General features: G+C 38.5%; 1 protein-coding gene across 3 annotated transcripts in view; it reads left to right on the forward strand.

The window, feature by feature from the left end:
* glrbb (glycine receptor, beta b) overlaps nt 1–19,475 on the forward strand; it is a 35,816-nt gene extending 16,341 nt beyond the window's left edge. Inside the window, exons 5-10 of one of the 3 annotated variants that reach the window (XM_049484395.1) lie at nt 251–477; nt 6,750–6,832; nt 7,028–7,168; nt 9,867–10,019; nt 11,111–11,272; nt 11,803–11,930. In XM_049484395.1, coding sequence (XP_049340352.1) covers nt 251–477; nt 6,750–6,832; nt 7,028–7,168; nt 9,867–10,019; nt 11,111–11,235 — 729 coding nt within the window. In that variant the 3' untranslated portion in view covers nt 11,236–11,272; nt 11,803–11,930. Of the gene's footprint in view, nt 1–250; nt 478–6,749; nt 6,833–7,027; nt 7,169–9,866; nt 10,020–11,110; nt 11,273–11,802; nt 12,093–18,260 lie in introns of those variants that run through there. The other 2 variants (XM_007245526.4, XM_007245525.4) reach the window with 2 other exon arrangements.
* The last annotated feature ends 237 nt before the right edge of the window (nt 19,476–19,712 follow it).

Raw genomic sequence — 19,712 nt, forward strand, 5'->3', positions numbered from 1 at the left:
TACAAACCTACGATCACAACTCACCGCTACTGCTGCTCACAAGCTGATACATTTATAAATAGTTGAAAATCTGAGAAAAACATTGTTTAAATTATATAAATTCACCAAGAAAATGTTGCAATCTAGCAAAGACATTCCTAGGAAGCCCTTGCTGTGTGTGGGTGAGCATTATCTTGCTGATAATGGGCAATGGGGGGGTCTTTACTAGAAGCTAACCATGCTTTTTTTTTGTTTGCTGTTTTTTTTTCAGGATTATCGTGTTAATATTTTCCTGAGGCAGCGCTGGAATGACCCGAGGCTGCGTCTTCCCCAGGACTTCAAGTCCGACTCACTCACGGTTGACCCAAAGATGTTTAAATGCCTCTGGAAACCTGATCTGTTCTTTGCCAATGAGAAGAGTGCAAACTTCCATGATGTTACGCAGGAGAACATCCTCCTGTTCATCTTCAGGAATGGAGATGTCCTCATTAGTATGAGGTAATACCACTCTTCTACATACAATACTAAAATAAGACACATTATTCCATAAAAAAACCCTCAGTAAATACTCCTATGCTCTAGAAAAGGAGATCGTCATCGTCAACCGCTTTATCCGTTAAGGGTCGCGGGGGGCTGGAGCCTATCCCAGCCGGCATCGGGCAGAAGGCAGTATAAACCCTGGACAGGCCACCAATCCATCGCAGGGCAGACAGACACAGACAGACACACAGACACAGTCTCTCACACAATCACACCTAAGGGGCGATTTCAATCAAGTTCCAATTAACCTGAACAGTCTTTGGACTGTGGGAGGAAACCAGAGAACCCGGAGGAAACCCACGCAGACACGGGGAGAACGTGCAACTCCACACAGAAAGACCCGGGTCGCCCCAGCCGGGAATCGAACCCAGGCTGTCTTGCTGTGAGGAGGAAGTGCTACCCACTGCGCCACCGTGCCGAAAAGGAGATATTAGCCTCAATAAACACTTCTATACACTAGAATATAAGAAATTAGTACATAAACATCCTCAATGAACACTCCTATACACTAGAATAGTAGACATTAGTATATAAACACCCTCGATAAACTCTCCTTTAGACTACTATAGAAACTGTTAGGTCATTAACATGACCTATTTCCGAAGTACAGTAAAACTTCTGAACTTCTTCTGAAGTTGTGTAAGTTTTCTGCAGTTTGGAATATGATGTGTCGGGATTAACTGTGTAGACCTTGCTACTTGCTACCTAGCCTCTGCAATCTCAAATTTTACAGATTAATCAATAGTATTAAAAAAAGTCATCAGATTTTTAGACTGTAATCGATCTTCTGCTGGCGGAGACAGAGCTGTAATAGACCGAGTCTGTAATAAACCCTTAAGTATGTCTGGCTACTATCAGAGCAGCTGTGTGAGCTCTTGGCTGTCCGTTGTATAACTGCTGCTTGTGTGTGTGTGTATGTGTGTGTGTGTTTTAAACCCTGCTCATATAATCTCCCCATGCTCTTGAAATCTCTTTTTAATGCGTTTAATTCTCCTCGGGGGGACGCAGAGCGACGTGAGGATTTGATGCATCTGCTGAAGCTCTCACTTACACACCCAACTCCAGCTCCAGCCATCTGATCCCACCCGGACCCCCAGCCTGTCCGGCGGTTTGGACAAATCCCGGCGTCTTACAGCCACAGTTTAGAGAAACTCGATCGGCTGAGTTGTATTTTGTGGTATTTCACAGCTTTTGCTATTTTAACGCTTTAGGTTTAGCTCTGGAACTGTGAGGCTAATGTAGCTACAGCATATAAAACAGTCCAAATAAAAGTCCAAACATTTGTGAACACCCCTTTTATAATGAATTCATTCAGTTACTTCAAGGAAGGTGCACCCATTGCTGACACATATGTGCAAATGCAGATATGAATATAGTAAGAATGGGACTCTGGAGCAGCAGATAACAGACCAACATGAACCTACTGGCACCATGCCTAATGCCAGGTGTAGACTATAAGACTATGAATCCTCCAGTATTAAGCTGTGGAGCAGTGGAACTGTGTTCTTTGGAATGACTGGAGCTCAATCCAATACTTTTGGATAGGATTGGTGGTAATCATCTATTCAACATCCTGCCCTTTCAAATGCTCGAATGCAATGAAATTCTAACAACAATGCTTCAAAATCTAGTAGGTAGTATTCATTGCATTTGGTATGGTGCCTATTGGCTGCACTTCTCTTCTACAGGAACTAGACAAGCTGTGTTAGATAATGCATGTGCACATTTGGGGCAATGGGTTGCAGTTAAGTTAAAGTAGCTCAATGCATTTATTAGAAGGAATATCCACATGCAGTTGGACATATAGCGTATAGTATATGTTCAAACTGGGAGTTCAGAATAATGTCTGTTAATGGGGCATTAGAGGGTCCTAGAGCAAAGTGGTAAAAACAAAGGATCGGAGGTAGATTAAAAAACAGATTAACATAGCTGATTCCTGGTCAATTAAGATATAGATACTGGTCAGACTAGGATGTCCGTGTGTCTGCTGTGTCCACAAAAACTCTCAGGCATACACACACACACTCGAACCCAAGCTTCCCTGATTTCGAAGCTCCTGCATTTCGTCGCCTTTCCAAGTCATCTGAGTTTATCAACAGCACTGGATTTATGGATGGTGCTGAATGTTGGGATACAGATGGACACACTGTGTTAAAAGCTTATGGCTGTTGAGAGAGCACAGATAACACACACACACACACACACACACACACTGTGGATCTCCGCTGTGCTGTGTTATGTCTGGATCATGTGTGTATTCACACACTGTTGTTTCATGCCACCCGGATTGGGCCGTAAGCTGGGTGGTCTTCCCCTGAGCCTTATAACCTGCTGGCATCATCCCAGGACCTTCAGTTTGTGTGTGTGTGTGTGTGTGTGTGTGAGGGTGGGATTAGTGTTCTAATGAGAGTTCATAAACGAGAGAGGTGAATGTTTATCTCTCCCACTCTCCCACCATCCTACTGCCCCGGCTCCCATGCCAAAACTCCCTGACCTTATATCTCTCTCTTTTTCTCTCTCTCATTCTCTCTTTCTCTTTCTAATTCTCTCTCTCTCTTTCTTTCTTTCTTTCTTTCTAATTCTCTCTCTCTATCACTCTCTCTCTATTCTCATGCACGTAAAGTCCTTTATATGTGTGAATATAATGATGATATATGTAAGTAATTACAATATTACAGTCCATTGGGAAAACTGGTGATTGGAATTTTAAATTAGGCTCTAGAACACATGTTCCGTATCCTGTCCTGCAGCAAATTTATCCACAGATGTTGTAGCTGGGCCTGTAGATCCTGTTCTACACTCATAGGTTTTTAAGATGCCATCCCAGCTGCTCCCATAAATGCTTGATTTGTGACATCTGAAGACCGCGCAGAATAAGGAAGTGTTGTAATCTGGTGGACACATTCCTGGGAAACCCTTGCTGTGTGTGGGTGAGCAACACATGTGACCGCAGGATGTTCTGCACATATCGCTGAGCTGTTATTGTCCCTCGTTTCACTACTAGGGGTAACCGACTGCTGAATGCAATGCTCCCCAGATTATCACACCACCAGTTAGGAAAGTGCGCTGAATGACTTTCCTGCTTTTCTCAGTCCATTGACGTCTCAAAGTCTGTCAACTGGGCACAAAACCTATGAGTGCATCATATAAGTCTACCTAGCAGTTAGTGATCTCTCACCAAGAGGTGCACTACCTAAACCAAAGCCTCTTTAAAAGAGTCTTTTTAAAAGGCAATTTTACACCCACTTGTGCCAAGACCCAGTGTCTGATCACACCACACCTGTAATCATTTATATATTTGTCTGGGACCTCAACTGCATGCCAAGTTTTGCAGCAATCTACGGAGCTTTATTTAGTTTTATTAGGAACTACTGTATATAGAAAGCAGCAGGAGAATCCCAGAAACACTCTCAGAACTTCCCAGTAGTCTTTGAGCTGTTTTGAGCTGGATTTTAAGCTTTCCTAAAACACCACCTTATAAAGAATGAAGAATATACAGTCTTCATCCCTGCAGATCTAAACAGTGCAGCGTTTACAGGAAATCTCTATAATTACTGTGTCTCATTACTTCTCCTCCATCCTACTGAAGCACAGGCCTCATCCCTCTCCTGAGCTCCATCTCCCATCCTGTGGCTGGGCTAAGGAATGCAGTGCGAGCACAAAAGCTATACACTTATTTCTTTGTTTTTGGTAAAGGGTTTATAAATGGTTTATAAATTAGATTATTAAGTATTGTTGGTTAGGTTGTAAATGCCTTAAAACCCTTGATAAGCAGTTACAACACAGTAGTTGAAAAGGCAACAGTGATCCGTTGTTTGTCATTTAATTTATAGTAAATAGTTAAACATACTTACAAATATATTAATATGACTAGTTTAAGGCTGATTAATGGAAAACACAAAGTAACATCAATATCTAGAAAGATCGGAGGTTTGACAGTAGAAATTAGTGTGGAATCACTACTTTGCCATTTTTTTTACTCACTGTTGTCATTTCTATCTATGTTGCTATTTATTTATTTATAACTGCTTATTAATGAGTTTGAAAGTATTTGCAGCCTAATTAATAACAATTAATAATCTCCTTTATAAACTTAAACTTAAAGACAAAATAATGTTCATATAAACCAATGATATTACTTTAAAATAACTAAGTAAAACATATAATTTGCTGATATGCCCATGCTGAATTATTTTTACTTGTGTTCATCCATCTTAAGTTAAATTATCCAGTTAATATAAGGGGTCACTGTATGTGCCAATGTAATATTCTGACAACATAAAACCACTTCCAGCAAAAAAGTCAGTAAGTTAAAACATAGAGGATGGTAGCCTGGGAGAATGACCACACACAACACCAAGATTGTGCTGCCCAAACAAGTCAGGTTCTGTGACTTGACACCAATAAATCCATATTTCCTGGTATTTGCTTATTTAGGAGTATTTTATCTTTTTCAGTAACACAGCTGCCGTGAAGTATCTTAGGCTACGTTCACGTTACCAGGCTGAAGTGACTCAAAAAAAAATGTTCATGGCTGTGTGAACATGCTATATACATGTTTTTTTGCTTTTTCAAATCAGATTTAAGTCACTTTCATATGTGGTCCGAAATGCGACCTGAATGTGAACGGTCAAAATAGAAATCTTTTTTGCTTTTTTTAAGCATGCTCTACGTGCTTCTCTCTCGTACCCACACATCTCTTGGTGCAGCCGAACAGCAAAAGCAAGCTGTCTGGCCTTTTTTCATCTGACCTCCTCGACCTGAGCATATGTACTTCAGACAAGATACTCGACATATGAGCTGCTAATGCATCCATTTCATCTTTATAATGCTACGAGTCATCTCTCAAATATGACGTTTTTTGTTTTTGGTAAAGAAAGCGACGTTTATACGCATAGTAATGTGCGCATGTGAGACGTTTCAGGGACAGATTTGTTCACACAGATACAGGTCACTTACATTTGTGAATGTGAACCGTCAAGATAGCGAAATCCGATTTGAGCAACAACAAAAAAAAAACGCATTTGAGCAATGTGGCTTGTAATGTGAACGTGGCCTTGTAGAGAATTGTCATGTGATATATCAAGTATCAGACAGTATCACTGTTTTTCGTACAGATGTCATCACTATCATGGGCAATGTATTGGGGTATTATCATATTTATATTATCATATATTGTAAGTTGCACTGTGATTCCCACTAAAACTGTATGTTCATTTAAAAGGAACAAGGAAGTACTGAAATAATCAACTAATTTACATATGTGGGTGAAAATGTACTAGACATTCATAAGTATAGGATGGAATGAAACTGATCTGTGTCATACCAACATATCGTCCTTACATAACACCAACAGCCACTCAAAGCTCTTTTTTGCAGTGCACCCCTTTGTGGTATCAGCGATGCGCTCATCGTGTGACAGAAGGGAAGAAAAAGGCTTTCATGTGCAAATTTAGTGCTTTAAATAAACATGCAGGATGAGTGAGGGGTACATTAAGAATTTATCTGGAGTTGGTAGATGTTGTAGGTTGATAATCAGTGAAATTCGAAGGTGCTGTGGAGAGGGGGAGCTGCAGCGTAATCAGGAGCTCATTCGGCTCGAAGCAGCTTCAGATGGGAAGCGTGGGGTGTTTATACAGCCTGGAGAAGAGCTACTGTCTTTAATCAGCATTTTATTGCCTGTATTGTTGGATCTTGTCTTTAGAAAATGGTTTATGAACTTTTTATGTGTCAGCTTTAGAAGAGGCCTCCTTCTAGGACAGTGACATGCAGACAGAGTTTATGCAATGCTACATAATGCAGGCTGATTATGTACAATGAAACAATGAAAGAACCGGTGTCCCAATAGATTTGTCTATAAAATGTATCTGAGATGTTTCATGGTGGTGGTACAGAAGAACGATTTTTTGTTTCAGATGTTTGTATTTGAGATGTGTGAGTATGAGGAATCTTAAAAATTTAAATGAGTTTAAGTATGTATCATTTCAATTACTGTAAATAATCTCTACATCTCTACAGCTAATCATATTTGTTTTTCTGTACCAAACACTAGCCGTAAAGGTTTTTTTTAGATGATTTGATGATCTTAAATGGTTTCTAATAGACATACAAAAATGAAACTAAATAATCAAATGACCCTTGATTTTTATCAATAGTATATCTATGAATCTATTGTGATTTTCCCCAGAAAATGTATTTTCCTCTAATATTTAGTTTTTCTGTTTCTGCAGGTTGTCGGTCACTCTCTCCTGCCCGCTGGATCTGACCCTCTTCCCCATGGACACCCAGAGATGCAAGATGCAGCTGGAGAGCTGTACGTAAATATATCAATATAAAAACCTACACTGAATGTAAAATGATTTTTATTTCATTCTCAGTTTAAATGTTTTATTGAAAAATGAGCAACATAACCACCTCAGGTTATATAAACTCATTAGAATTTCATATTATCATAATTGTCTCTATTATTAATCAAAGTGTGTGTGTGTGTGTGTGTGTGTGTGTGCAGTCGGCTACACCACTGATGATCTGCAGTTTATGTGGCAGTCTGGGGATCCAGTGCAGATGGATGAAATCGCTCTGCCACAGTTTGATATCAGACAGGAGGATATTGAATATGGAAATTGCACCAAATACTATGCTGGCACAGGTAAGAAAATAACAGTACATTTGATGATATTTTATTTTTACAGTAACACTAAAAGAAATGATTACTTTTAGTGTGATTATATGCATTATGTTCACACTCCTTTATAATAAATGCTGCATTCAGCTACTTTAGGTTGCGCCCTTGCTGACACATATGCAAATGCACACACAAACACACATTTTTTTCTAGTTCCTGTATAAGAGAAGTATTGCCAATAAAATAGAACTCAGAGCAGATAAATAAATATGAACCTTTTTTATTGGCACAATGCCCTATGCCAGCCAGGCTAGAGGGGTATAAAGCCCCCAGTATTGAGTTGTGGAGCATTGGAACTGTGTTCTCTGGAATGATTGAGCTCAATGCACTACTTTTAGATGGCATCAGTTGCGGAGTTAGGGATTAGAAAGTGGTGTAATATTCATCCTGACATCAATAATGCTCAGCTCGTTGCTGAATGCAAATGAATGCAATCAAATCCTCACAGCAATGCAGAGCCAAAAACTAGTAGAAAGTCTTCTTTGGACATTAGAAACAGTTACTCTAACAAACACAGCTTATAATCTATTTTAATACCCTTGATTTCAGAAGAAACTTTCAAATAGCAGGTGTACCACACACAAACTACCTATAAAAGAAATATATCCAAGCAACATTTGGTGTTATTTATGTATTTATTAAGTTTCTCTACCATCAATTATTTATTTATTTTCCCTCCTCTCCTATTAATTACTGTATTAACTCTACCAACATTTAGTTTTTCTTCCCTTTTCTTCTTTTTCTTTTCTCTTTTTACTGTAAAAAAAACAATACTCTTGGACACTCTTGGTAATGCATTTTATATTTTATATTTAATATGGAACAGCATAACATTTTTATCAAAAATTGTGTTACTTTACCAATCAACACTGTAATACATTGTTATCCATATATGCATAAGCAGCAGCGTGTAATCAGACAGTGGTTGGGCTCTGCTCTCAGATCAGAACTGTGAACTCGGTACAGAGCGTGAGCGTCTCAGGGATGTCGGGATGAGCTCCAGGCAGCAGAGGAATTAACACCGAGCGCTCCGGGGTTTAGAGGAGATGGAGCACCTTTTCATCCCACCAATTAAACACAAAGAAAGACGAGCGCCGGCGGCACAATTACCCAGAACACTCTGCTTTTATCAGGCGGTTCTGAAAAGCAAAGCCGGGTCTGCGTCTGAGAGAGATTCAGAGCGTAGAGTGTAGAGTGGTTCTTGGAGTGTGATTAGGATAAGGTCCTTTCATTCTGAAATATGAGTTTGCATAAATTTGTATGTCTGTGTATGTTTGTGTGTGTGTGACCTCTGACAGCAAAGTCAGTGAAATTAGTTATTTCATTTAATAGTCAAAATTGGTCTTTTCTATTGTGAGGCTAAATGAAAGAGTCTTTTGTGAAAATGATAAAACGCTCACATATTTTTCATTTTCCATCACCAAACACAAAGAAAGCTGTTATCTTATTCTTGTTAAGTCATTTTCCTCATTAATGGTCGTTTTGGGTGTATTTTCTTTTTCTATCAGTGTTTCCTCTATGTGGATTTTGCGGTGTGGCAGAGCTGCTTCAAAATGTTATGAAACGTGAAAATGCAATTAGAAAAAATTTATGAGAGCTTTTATTTTGAAAGGTGGGATACAGTAAGTCTGGCGAAGGAAAAAGAAGTAATAAAGACTTAAGCCGAGTTTGAAATCGCTCCCTATTACCAACATAGGGCACTATATGGTGTGTCAGCCCATTTGTGGTGCTGTTTGAAATCTCAACAGTATATTTTATTCCCTATCCACCTTCTAACTGCCTTCGTGTTAGAATATCCATTCAGTTTATCTTTATCTAAATGCAGTCTGATGTAGCTACTGCTGTTGACACTGAATATAACTTACCTAGCTTTACTAACCCAACACTACAAAAGGCTATTTAACCTTATTTACAGCTACTTACAGTGTAGCTAACTAGCTTTTTTACACAAAATACACACAAGTAGATATGTTGCTATGCAGAGCTGTAAAAATAAGGTTAAAAAAGCCTTTTCTAGGTTGGGTTAGCAGGGCTAGCTACATTATGACAGCAGTAGCTACTTTAGACTGCCTTTACTTAAAAAAAAACAAAAAACACAACCAGAAACCATCTACTGTAGCTACAGCAGTAGCTAGAGATCATGAAGTAGCTTGCTTTGCTAACTTAACTCTACAAAATACCTCATTTACAGCTATTTACAACACAGCTAACTAACTTTAACTTTTTCACACAAAAAACACACAAATAGATATTTTTGCTAGAGGGCTATAAAGCCCACAGTATTGTGCTGTGGAGTAGTGGAAGAATTGTGTTCTCTAGAATGATGGAGCTCCATCCAATACTTTTAGATTAGATGAGTTGGAGAATTGGGGATTGGGAGGTGGTGTGGTATTCATCCAACATCCTGAGTAACCTCATTAGTACTAATTTGTGTAGCTAAATACAATCAAATCCTCAGGGGAATGTTATTCCAAAATCTAGTAGAAACAGACAACAAAACTCCAACAATGACCTAAGATTTAAAAAATACATAAGTGACTAAACAGGTGTCCTCATACCTTTGGCCATATAGTGTATCTCTTCTTGTATTTAAATGGTATTATGTAAAATGATATCATGCTCTGTAAGGGTTGAACTGAACCTATGTGCTGTTGTTCTACAGGTTACTACACCTGTGTGGAGGTGATCTTTACTCTGAGGAGGCAGGTGGGTTTCTACATGATGGGAGTGTACGCCCCCACCCTGCTGATCGTGGTGCTCTCCTGGCTCTCTTTCTGGATCAACCCAGACGCCAGCGCTGCTCGGGTGCCACTAGGTACGAACCCCTCAACCTCCAGCCTCGGCCAACAGATGTTTCTGCACCTTTCATTCTTCTCATGTATCTGTATTTGTACCTAATTTATCTCATTTACCTGCATCCACCTCATCCCACACTCTGCCTCTGAAACTCCTCATGTTTTACTGTAGTGCTGCAACTGTCAAAAGTTGATTGAATGCTATTTTTCTACATTTAAAAATGTTTTAATTACAATAATTGTTAATGATATCGATGGTTAAGCATTAAATCTGTATGTTAAAAATTTAAACCAAAATGAGAAGAGTATAGAAATTATATTATAATATAAGACAAACTGTAAATGAGAGCACTCACCTAAAATATTGGTTGCTAATGATATTGGCTGGTTTAAGCAGGTTAATAAATATAGGCATTAATATTACTAATAAAGCAATGCTAATTATTCAATTTGGTATCAGTGCATCATTGAAATTCATGTCTGCCAAAAGTCTACAAATAAGAGGGAAAGCTTTAGTCCAGCCAGTTGGTTAGAATATATGTATCCTAATCTTTATTGTAAGGATTATGTCATACAAAAATTATATCTACTGTAAAATGTAAAATGACTAGGAATACCATAATTCTCTCCTGCCTTATAGTATATATATATATATATATATATATATATATATATATATATATATATATATATATATATATATATATATATATAATTCTGCCCAGGATTAAAGCTACTGGGGTATATAAATTGCAACATGTTTATAGCAACCAGGCTCTGCTAAAAAAAAAAAAAAACTTTCAATATATGAACAGTTTAAATAACTTTTTAAACTGTTTTCTTTGTATATAATTTTTTCTGTTTTACGTAATTATATTTTGGATATGTTTTTTTGCAACCAGAATAAATTCCTAAATCCAAAATTAATAAAAATACAAGAACACCAAGATACTAGTGTTTAAACACTGTTAGTGCCCCCTTGTGGAGAGAGATTTATAGCAGGAATCTGCTCAGTCTAATCTCACAAGCACATGCTCAGTTACCTGTAAAACCCATTGTGTGTGTGTGTGTGTGTGTGTGTGCATGCATGTGTGTGTGTGTGTGATCACAGCAGGTTGTGTGATCTCACAATGGACACTCATTAACAGACCCTTTTTCTCACCTCCATTTCCGAACCACCATTCTGTCTACCTCCTCCTGGTGTCAGACAAACAGACCCTGTGTGCCATCCCATAATACACCTGTGTATGCCTCTAGGTCCATACACACTCAGGTTAGTCATCCGTCAGTGCTGTTTTGTATCTTTGTGTGTGTGTGTGTGTGTATGTGTGTGTGTCTTAAATGTTATGTAATATACCCCCTTTTTCTACAAGCATACAATTAAAGGGAGCTTCAAAGGTTTTTTGGAAATTTGTTGATTCTAGATGTATATGTATTGAAAATGTGAAACATCTAAAGGCCATGTTGAGAAAAGAAATGGTTAAAGATTAAATGCTTAATTATATACTATATGGGTGACTAGGTAATGTTTATATAGCTACACACACAGAAGTAGTGTGTAATGCATGTATAACGGATGTGTAACTCTGCAACATAACAGGTATTTTAGCATGGAGTTGTAGAGGTTCTTAATGGAGTCCTGCAGTTCCTGCATAGCGTCTTTAATAGGATCCCACACAAATTCATTGGTGGTCTCCACAAGACAAAAGTAGAATTGGTTCTAGATAGCACTGAAAAAAAATAGTGGAACCCTTTTTGAGGTTATACTAAATGCTCTAACGTCTCTCTCGCTCTCTCCTGCAGGTATCCTGTCCGTGTTGTCTCTCTCATCTGAGTGCACGTCTCTGGCGTCTGAGCTGCCGAAGGTTTCCTACGTGAAGGCTATAGATATCTGGCTGATCGCCTGCCTGCTGTTCGGCTTCGCCTCGCTGGTGGAGTACGCCGTGGTGCAGGTGATGCTCAACAGCCCCAAGCTGGTGGAGGCGGAGAAAGCCCGCATGGCCACCAGAGAGAAGGCTGAGGGCAAAACTCCAGCCAAGACCAACACCGTGAACGGCACCGGCGGAACCCCACTGCATGTCAGTACACTGCAGGTCAGATGCACAAAGGGTAGCGGCTAGTCTTTATGCTACTTCTTTTTCTTACTATGCTGAAAAAAACCTATATAATAAGAATGTATTTATTAAATAATAAGCTGATTTTTTACATTATAGTATGTTCCCAACATCAAAATACTCTGTGAATCATTTAAGTGGCTGTTAACTTGTGGTTTTGAGTCTGCTAACTCTAACGAACTTATCCTGTGCAACAGAGAAAACTCTTCCTTTCTTTGGGTGCTCCTGATGAGCACCAGTTTCATCACAACGTTTTTGATGGTCTTTGCAATTGCACTTGAGGATACTTTCAACACTTCATTTTTTAAAGTATTTTTTACTAAGTTGAGTTTTTCTTTCCATAAAAGAACCTATGTTCTCAAACACATTAAGAGGCAAGAAATTCAAGTTTGTCAACTCTTGACAAGTTCAGCACAGCTGTTAACTGAAATCAATTTTAGTTGACTCTACCTCATAAAGCTGTCACCTAAGCAAGAGGAGCTACTTTGAAGAATCTAAAATATTAAACATTTTGGGTTTTTTTTAACACTATGTAATTCCAAATGTTTTCTTCATAGTTTGGATGACTTTTGACAGTGCAGAAATAAAAAAAAACAAAAGAGAAATAACAAAAATTAATTGTATATACTTTTATCTCATGCCTGGCAATGGACATGGTGCCAATAGATTTAAGTATGTATCTCTTCCAGACAGTCATATTATATTGGCTTAACCTCTCTAGAAGGACCAGACAAGCTATGTGTGTGCATTTGCCCATCAATCTTTGCAGTTTAAAGTATCTGAATTCAGTAGCTGAATTAGGAGAAAACTCGGTACCACTTTAAAATAAGACTACCGTTAATAATTAGGTTGTAAATGCCTTTAAATCATTAATAATCAGTTATAACACATGCGTAGAAAGGGAAACAATGACCTGTTGTTTGCCAAATAGTGAACCCACAGCCATCTATACTGTTGCCCTTTCTACGTATGTGTTATAACTGATTATTAATGATTTTTAAGGCATTTACAACCTAATTAGTAACCATTAGTAAACTTATTGTAAACCATTTATAAACCCTTTATAAAGGTAGTCTTATTTTAAAGTGGTACCGAAAACTCATATCTCTAGAAAAAATAAAATTACAGAAGAGAAAAAAATCTCCTTAACTTTCAGTTAACGTCATTTTGCATCATTTCTATTGGTCTATTCTTCATTGCTGAATTCTGACCTCATATAAAGAACATCTACAAGATTCCCATTCTGTCAAAAAATCTAAAAAAAACATTGTTGCGTGACAGTGATGATACGTTGTCAAAAATATTAACTTGAGCTCTTTTACGTAGTATTTACTTTATTTACGCTAATCTCATTTACTAAGATTAAACAGTTTAAACAGCAGTCACGCGCCGGCCGGCCCGTTCCAGACGACAGCATGGCTTTAACGGTGTGTCATCCTCTCCCGCTGCCTGTTTTAGAAGCAATTTAAACAAAGACGCGTGATTCCTGACAATTAGCGCAGACTGGAGGATCATGGGAGAATATGGCAGAGCTGGTAAACAGTGTGGAGTATATTTAGAGTCTCAGGGATGCTGTTCCTCCATCTCCGCTTCTGTTCTGTTGTGTGATGGATGATTCACAGTTCACAGTTCAGATGATGCTCAGCGTCCTTCACAGATATTCAGCAGTTACTGATAAACAAACAGTGGAGAAATGACCCTAAAATGAAGATTAAACACACTGTATATGTGCTGCTTTTACCCTTCTAGCAGGTCGTTTCTCATTATTAACACATATTTACAGAGAAACACATGTATCACATTTAGAGCAGAGTTGGAAACACCATTTCTACAGTATATTAGCTCTTATCGGTTGTTTCCTTGTAATATGGCTCTGAGAATAAATTCAATTTAGTAGGCTTACACTTATTTTATCACTGGTACTCCACACATGTGTGTAGTTGTGATAATTGTGATAAATAGGCAAGTTTAATGTTTAGTTTAATGATAATATGTAGACTAGAGAATAGTTCTATGCCGTCTAGCTATTGGTGATATGCAGATCAAATAAACTTGAAGATATATTTTTTCTGAATGAAACAGAAGAACAGAATTAACAGAATTCAAATTCAAACTAGCCTAACTAAAACAGTGCTAATTAATAGCCATATACTGTATTTGGTATTCAACATTGATGTGTTAGAGCTCCACTAGGCAGGATTGAGATTTTGTGCTCGTGGGCTCCCCCTACAGTTGTAGAGTGTAATAAATGTTTCAGGCGGATGAGTTTCTCTTTCTCGCTTTCTGGCTTTCACAGACATAATCAGTCTCGTTCCAGCTTCTGCCAGAGTGTCTGTATGTTTTAAATAATGAACCAGTAGTCCTTGTAGAACTGTTAGAACTAAAGGTCGGAAAGCAGGTCGCAGTTCTCGCGAGCGTTGGTTGCGGTCGCCTCGGAAAACTTACAGAGTCTGGTTTGAGCTCAGAGGAGCTCCGGCACAGACACGAGAGCACCGCTATTCCTCCTATTACACCTCAATGCAGCGCTGCAGTGAGTTTCAAGCTATAATTTTACTTCTTTAAAAAGATGAAAAATCAAGGAAATCATACCTAGTGGGGCTTTAAGTGTCAATTTACACAAATATTTAATACAACGAAAAATGTATGTTTATTCAGTTTTCTTTGCTATCAGTGAACTAGCTGTGCAAACTAGTGGTAAAATAAAGGCTGGCTAATGGTGCTGTGTAGGCTAGATAACTGTGTCTTAACTGTGTAACATTAGTGGTTTAATTTCCTATTTATCTTACTGTACTTCAGATAATCATCAATAGAAGCAGAAGCAATACAGCGGTCAGTCTGCAGTAAGCAGCACTAATGTTCTGGCCGGTTGTGTCCGAGTGTAGAGTGTAAATCATCACTCTGGCTGGGTTATTATTGTGAAGATGAAGCGTGGTAGTGTGTTATGTCTGGAGAAAGGCAGAGGCGGGCGGGGTGTGTGTGTGTATGAGGAGCTGAGTGACGGACAGGAGAAATGAGCTGAGTAATGCTCTATACCACTCTATTATACGCCCTAAATTAACCCCACAGGGAGGATCCAGCATGTATTTCCAGCACAGCTCAACATTCAGCCCAAACCCTCAGCTTTACAACAAAGAACACAAGAGTCTGCAGCTGTTTCACTGTTTTCACCAACCCTCACATTCGTCTACAGCTAATTAACCCTTTAAAATCGAGACATACTGTTGTCAATTTTGGCTTTTGATAGAAGCAAATGTAAGAAATCTCCATTTAATTCATGACACCATGTACAGTACCAGTCAAACATTTGGACACGCCTTGTCATTTATTGTGTTTTCTTTCTTTATATGTTTTTTTTTTTTACAAAGTAAATGTAATATTGAAGATTATATATTAAAGTTATACAGGAACACACATATATATATATAAATATTTCGTAAACAAAAAGTGTTAAAAAAAAACAGAATATGTTTTATAATTTAGATTTTCAACACATTCGTACCACATTCAGCTTTAAGGACAGATCTGCACACTCTTGGTATTTTAATCTCTGTGTCTTTGTGAGGAAGAGTCAACTGGAATAGTTTTCTCAGCATCTTGAAGGAGTTCCTGGAGGTGCTTAACAATAGTTGCTGCTTTTTCTTCATGCTGTGAAGCTCCGCCTCATCTCAAACCACCAATATTAGTTGGGTTCATAGGGTTGGTGTGGCACAGTGGATAACAGCACCCCTTGCCAGTAAGCTACCACATGATGTGGAAAACTATGGTTCAATTCCCGGTCTGGGGAACTATTCTGTGCTACACCAATAAGCCTACTTGGGCAAGACTCCTAACACTCTATTGGCCCACTTTTGTAATAGAAATAACATTGTAAGTCAAAATGAAGATGTAAAATGTTTAGGTCAGCACTTTTTTTTGTTTATTACAAAATTCCATGTAATACTTGAATATCACTCCACAATGAAGAAAACAGTCAGTTTTATGGGGCTTGTTACCTTACATTGGACTAGGACCCAGGTAGGCTGGCTTGGAATATCCCTCGGAACACCAAAATAGTCTGAATTGACACAATTTACATGTTTTTCCTAACAAACGTTCTGTCAGACAAACAAAAAGAAGTATTGGAACTCCTGCTCATTGTTTTTTCTGACATTAAGGGTATTAAAATGAGTTTATCCTGCTTTAGTTGTAGTATCTCTCTCTAATGTACAGGGGATTGGCTTTCTAGAAGATTTTAGAGCATTGCTGTGAGGATATGATTGCATTTATTGAAGTCAGAGTGTTGGTTAGATGATCACTACCCCAGATCTTCATCCCCAACTCCTCACCAACTCATCCCACCCAAAAGTATAAGATGAAACTCCATTATTCCAAGAACACAGCATCCTACACCTGCGATTATGCATGGTGCCAATAGGTTCATTTTTGTCTGCTATTTTATTGCTATTGCCTATTCTATTGGCAGTACTTCTCTACAGGGACTAAACGAGCTGTATCTTTGCATTTGCACATCTGTGTCAGCAATAGGTGCAACCTAAAAGTAGCTGAATGCATTCATTAGAAGGAGTGTCCACAAACATTTTTTAATTCATATAAGTTAAAACATGCTGTTGTTATCAGCGGTTGCTAAGGGTTAAATCATCTCCAGCAGCATCTCTCTTCCTCTCAGAGCTTCTCTTTGTCCACAGTAATTCCGGCGGCGCCTCCATGCAGTCTGTGTTTAAGTAAAGCAGCGTAGCAGAACGGCGCAGTATAAAACAGCGTAAATAGAACGGACGTGACTCCATATTCCATACACCATTCGGGTATTTCCTTTCTAAATAATATACAATAATGTACAATAATATACAGAGCGGATTACACAATCCTCTCCAAATGTATTGGAATGGTGAGGCCATTCCTTTTGTTTCTGCTGTAGACTAAAAGCATTTCAATTTGACATTAAATTATATTAAATATGAGACAAAATATGTACATTTCAGCTTTTATTTCCATCTGATGCACAGTTCAAAAGATAGCACCTTCTCTCTGAACCCACACATTTTTCTTGTGAGCTAAAGTAGTATACTATATGACTGTCAGGTGTGTTATGTTGTTCAAGTGTTTCCTGATATATTGATTATTCAAACAACATATAGGGCTGCATTCAGACAGGTGCTTTTCATTAGGGTAACGCTACCAACACTACTTAAACACAGCTCTCGCTGGGCATAAGGGGAATCCTACATGTGGGGCGGAAAGGCCAGAGAGAGAGAGAGACATATGAGTGGGAGCAAAGGGTGTTAATGAAAAAGACTTATAAGTATAGTACTAAGTCTTTTGGTTAAATATGGGTTTAATGGGTTTACAAACAGTGGTTGGTGACTCGCATCTGCTATCTGTTTGTTTGTTCCTGAGTCAGCCTCTTCCCGGGCTGGCATGGACAATCAATCAGAGCCATTAATCAAATATTGGCCATAGCCAGTACAACTGTTTGGAATGACCTGAAGAAGAAAGTCATCACTGGTCTACTAAGTAAAAGATGTTGAAAAGGTAGATGAAGGGAAACAGTAGTGGGGCAGGACGAAAGGAATCCCTATCTTTGGTTCGCAGAAGACTTAATGTACAAAAGTGGGAGATCATTCATCATGTAGCAAGATAATGACCCAAACGTGGAAAGTGGAAACTTTAGACTGACCTAATCAATCTACAAACTTAACCCTATAGGGGATGCATTTTACCCGTAAAGAGGAGACTGAAGGGAGTAACCCCCCAAAACACCAACTGAAAAAGGCTGCGGTGACTGTCTAATTCTGTCTGTGGACATGATTACATGTATACTATATAATGTGTTGCAAGATGCAAAATACCAATTTAATTTAATCAATGCATTGTTATCAGCTGATTTCACTAACATCCTTTTACTAACCTGCTAACCATGGTTATCTGGGATCAAAAAGTGGGACATATTTTAAATAATTCCCCCTTTTGGGAGAAGTCTGTTGTTGTATTTACTATCACAAACTGCCTTCAGGAACGGAGAAAAAAATAATAATATATGTATAATAATAAGGTCTACAGGGTTAAATTTTTCAATTTGCTAAATTTGCTATTTTCTCCTTCTCTCTCTCTCTTTCTCTCTCTCTCTCTCTCTCTCTCTCTCTTTCTCAGGTGAACGAGACCAGGTGTAAGAAGGTGTGTACGTCCAAGTCAGACTTGCGCTCCAATGATTTTAGCATTGTGGGATCTCTTCCACGGGACTTTGAGCTTTCAAACTTTGACTGCTATGGAAAGCCCATAGAGGTGGGAAGCGCTCTGGGAAAATCACAGGCCAAGAACAACAAGAAGCCGCCACCCCCAAAACCGGTCATCCCATCCGCCGCCAAGCGCATCGACCTTTACTCCCGCGCCCTCTTCCCCTTCTCCTTCCTCTTCTTTAACATCATCTACTGGTCTGTGTACTTGTGATCACAACCCAACACCAAACCCCAACACCAATTCCCAACCCCCAATGCCAACCACAACCCCTAACCCAACCACTAACTCAACCCTAATTCCAAACCCAAACCTATTCCCCAAACTCAGTTCCTAATTCTAACTGCAAACCATTCCCCAACCAATTCTCCAGCCTCACACCCAACCCTAACACCAAACCCAATCCTGACCCAAAACCCCAACCATAAATCTCAACCCTACCCCCAAACCCCAATTCCCAACCCCAACACTAACCCAGCCCAGTGCAGTCCATCCTTCACCCTTCCTTCTCCACATCTCTCCATCTCCAAACCTCAGGCATCAAATAGAACAGTTCTTTTCCCACTTCTGTACAGAGATTTAAAGAGAGAGATTAGATAAAGAGACTGAGAGACTTACAGACAGAATAACATCTATCTGTGCAATAGAAACATGATTATTATTATTATTATGTTATTATATATGTTATTTTGATGTACTGTAAATAGCAAAGGCCATGCTTATCTTTTGATTTAGTTATGAAAGGCTGTTTATCTCTAAATTAGTGACTTTATTTATTTTTAACCTTCTAAATGTCTGCACAAAGCAATTATTATCTTGCATGTGGAAAATGCATTATTATATGAATATTAATGATTATATATTATATTTAAAGGCTTCTAATATTTATTTTTTGAACTCTGGATCAGTTATTGAGTCTATAATGACGATAAATGCAATGATGATGATGATGATGATGATGATGGTGGCACGCTCGTTGGTGATGTACAAATAAGCACTGCCATAAGAACTGTATCTTTTGATGATCTTCCACTTACAAGCATTCACACGTATAAAGCCTGTGCTTGTGAAAATTTATCAACAAATAAAATGAATTAAATAAAAAAACTCCAAATGGCTTAATTAGGCCATGTACAACCTTTTGTCGTCTTTTCTTTCTGACCTGTTGTCAATTTGATTATCAAAATGTTTGAAAATTGAATATTTGTTATAAGTAATCAGCCATAACAAAAAAAAAAATCAGCTGAAGCTACTAAAGGTCATGATCTGGTTCCAGTGGCTCCTGTCAAGGGGTGGATATACAGTATTTGGCAGCAAGTGATTAGTCAGTTCTTCTGGGTCAGAACATCTCCAAAACATCAGGCAGGC

This window comes from Astyanax mexicanus, chromosome 10 (assembly GCF_023375975.1).
Source record: "Astyanax mexicanus isolate ESR-SI-001 chromosome 10, AstMex3_surface, whole genome shotgun sequence".
Lineage (NCBI taxonomy): Eukaryota > Metazoa > Chordata > Actinopteri > Characiformes > Acestrorhamphidae > Astyanax > Astyanax mexicanus.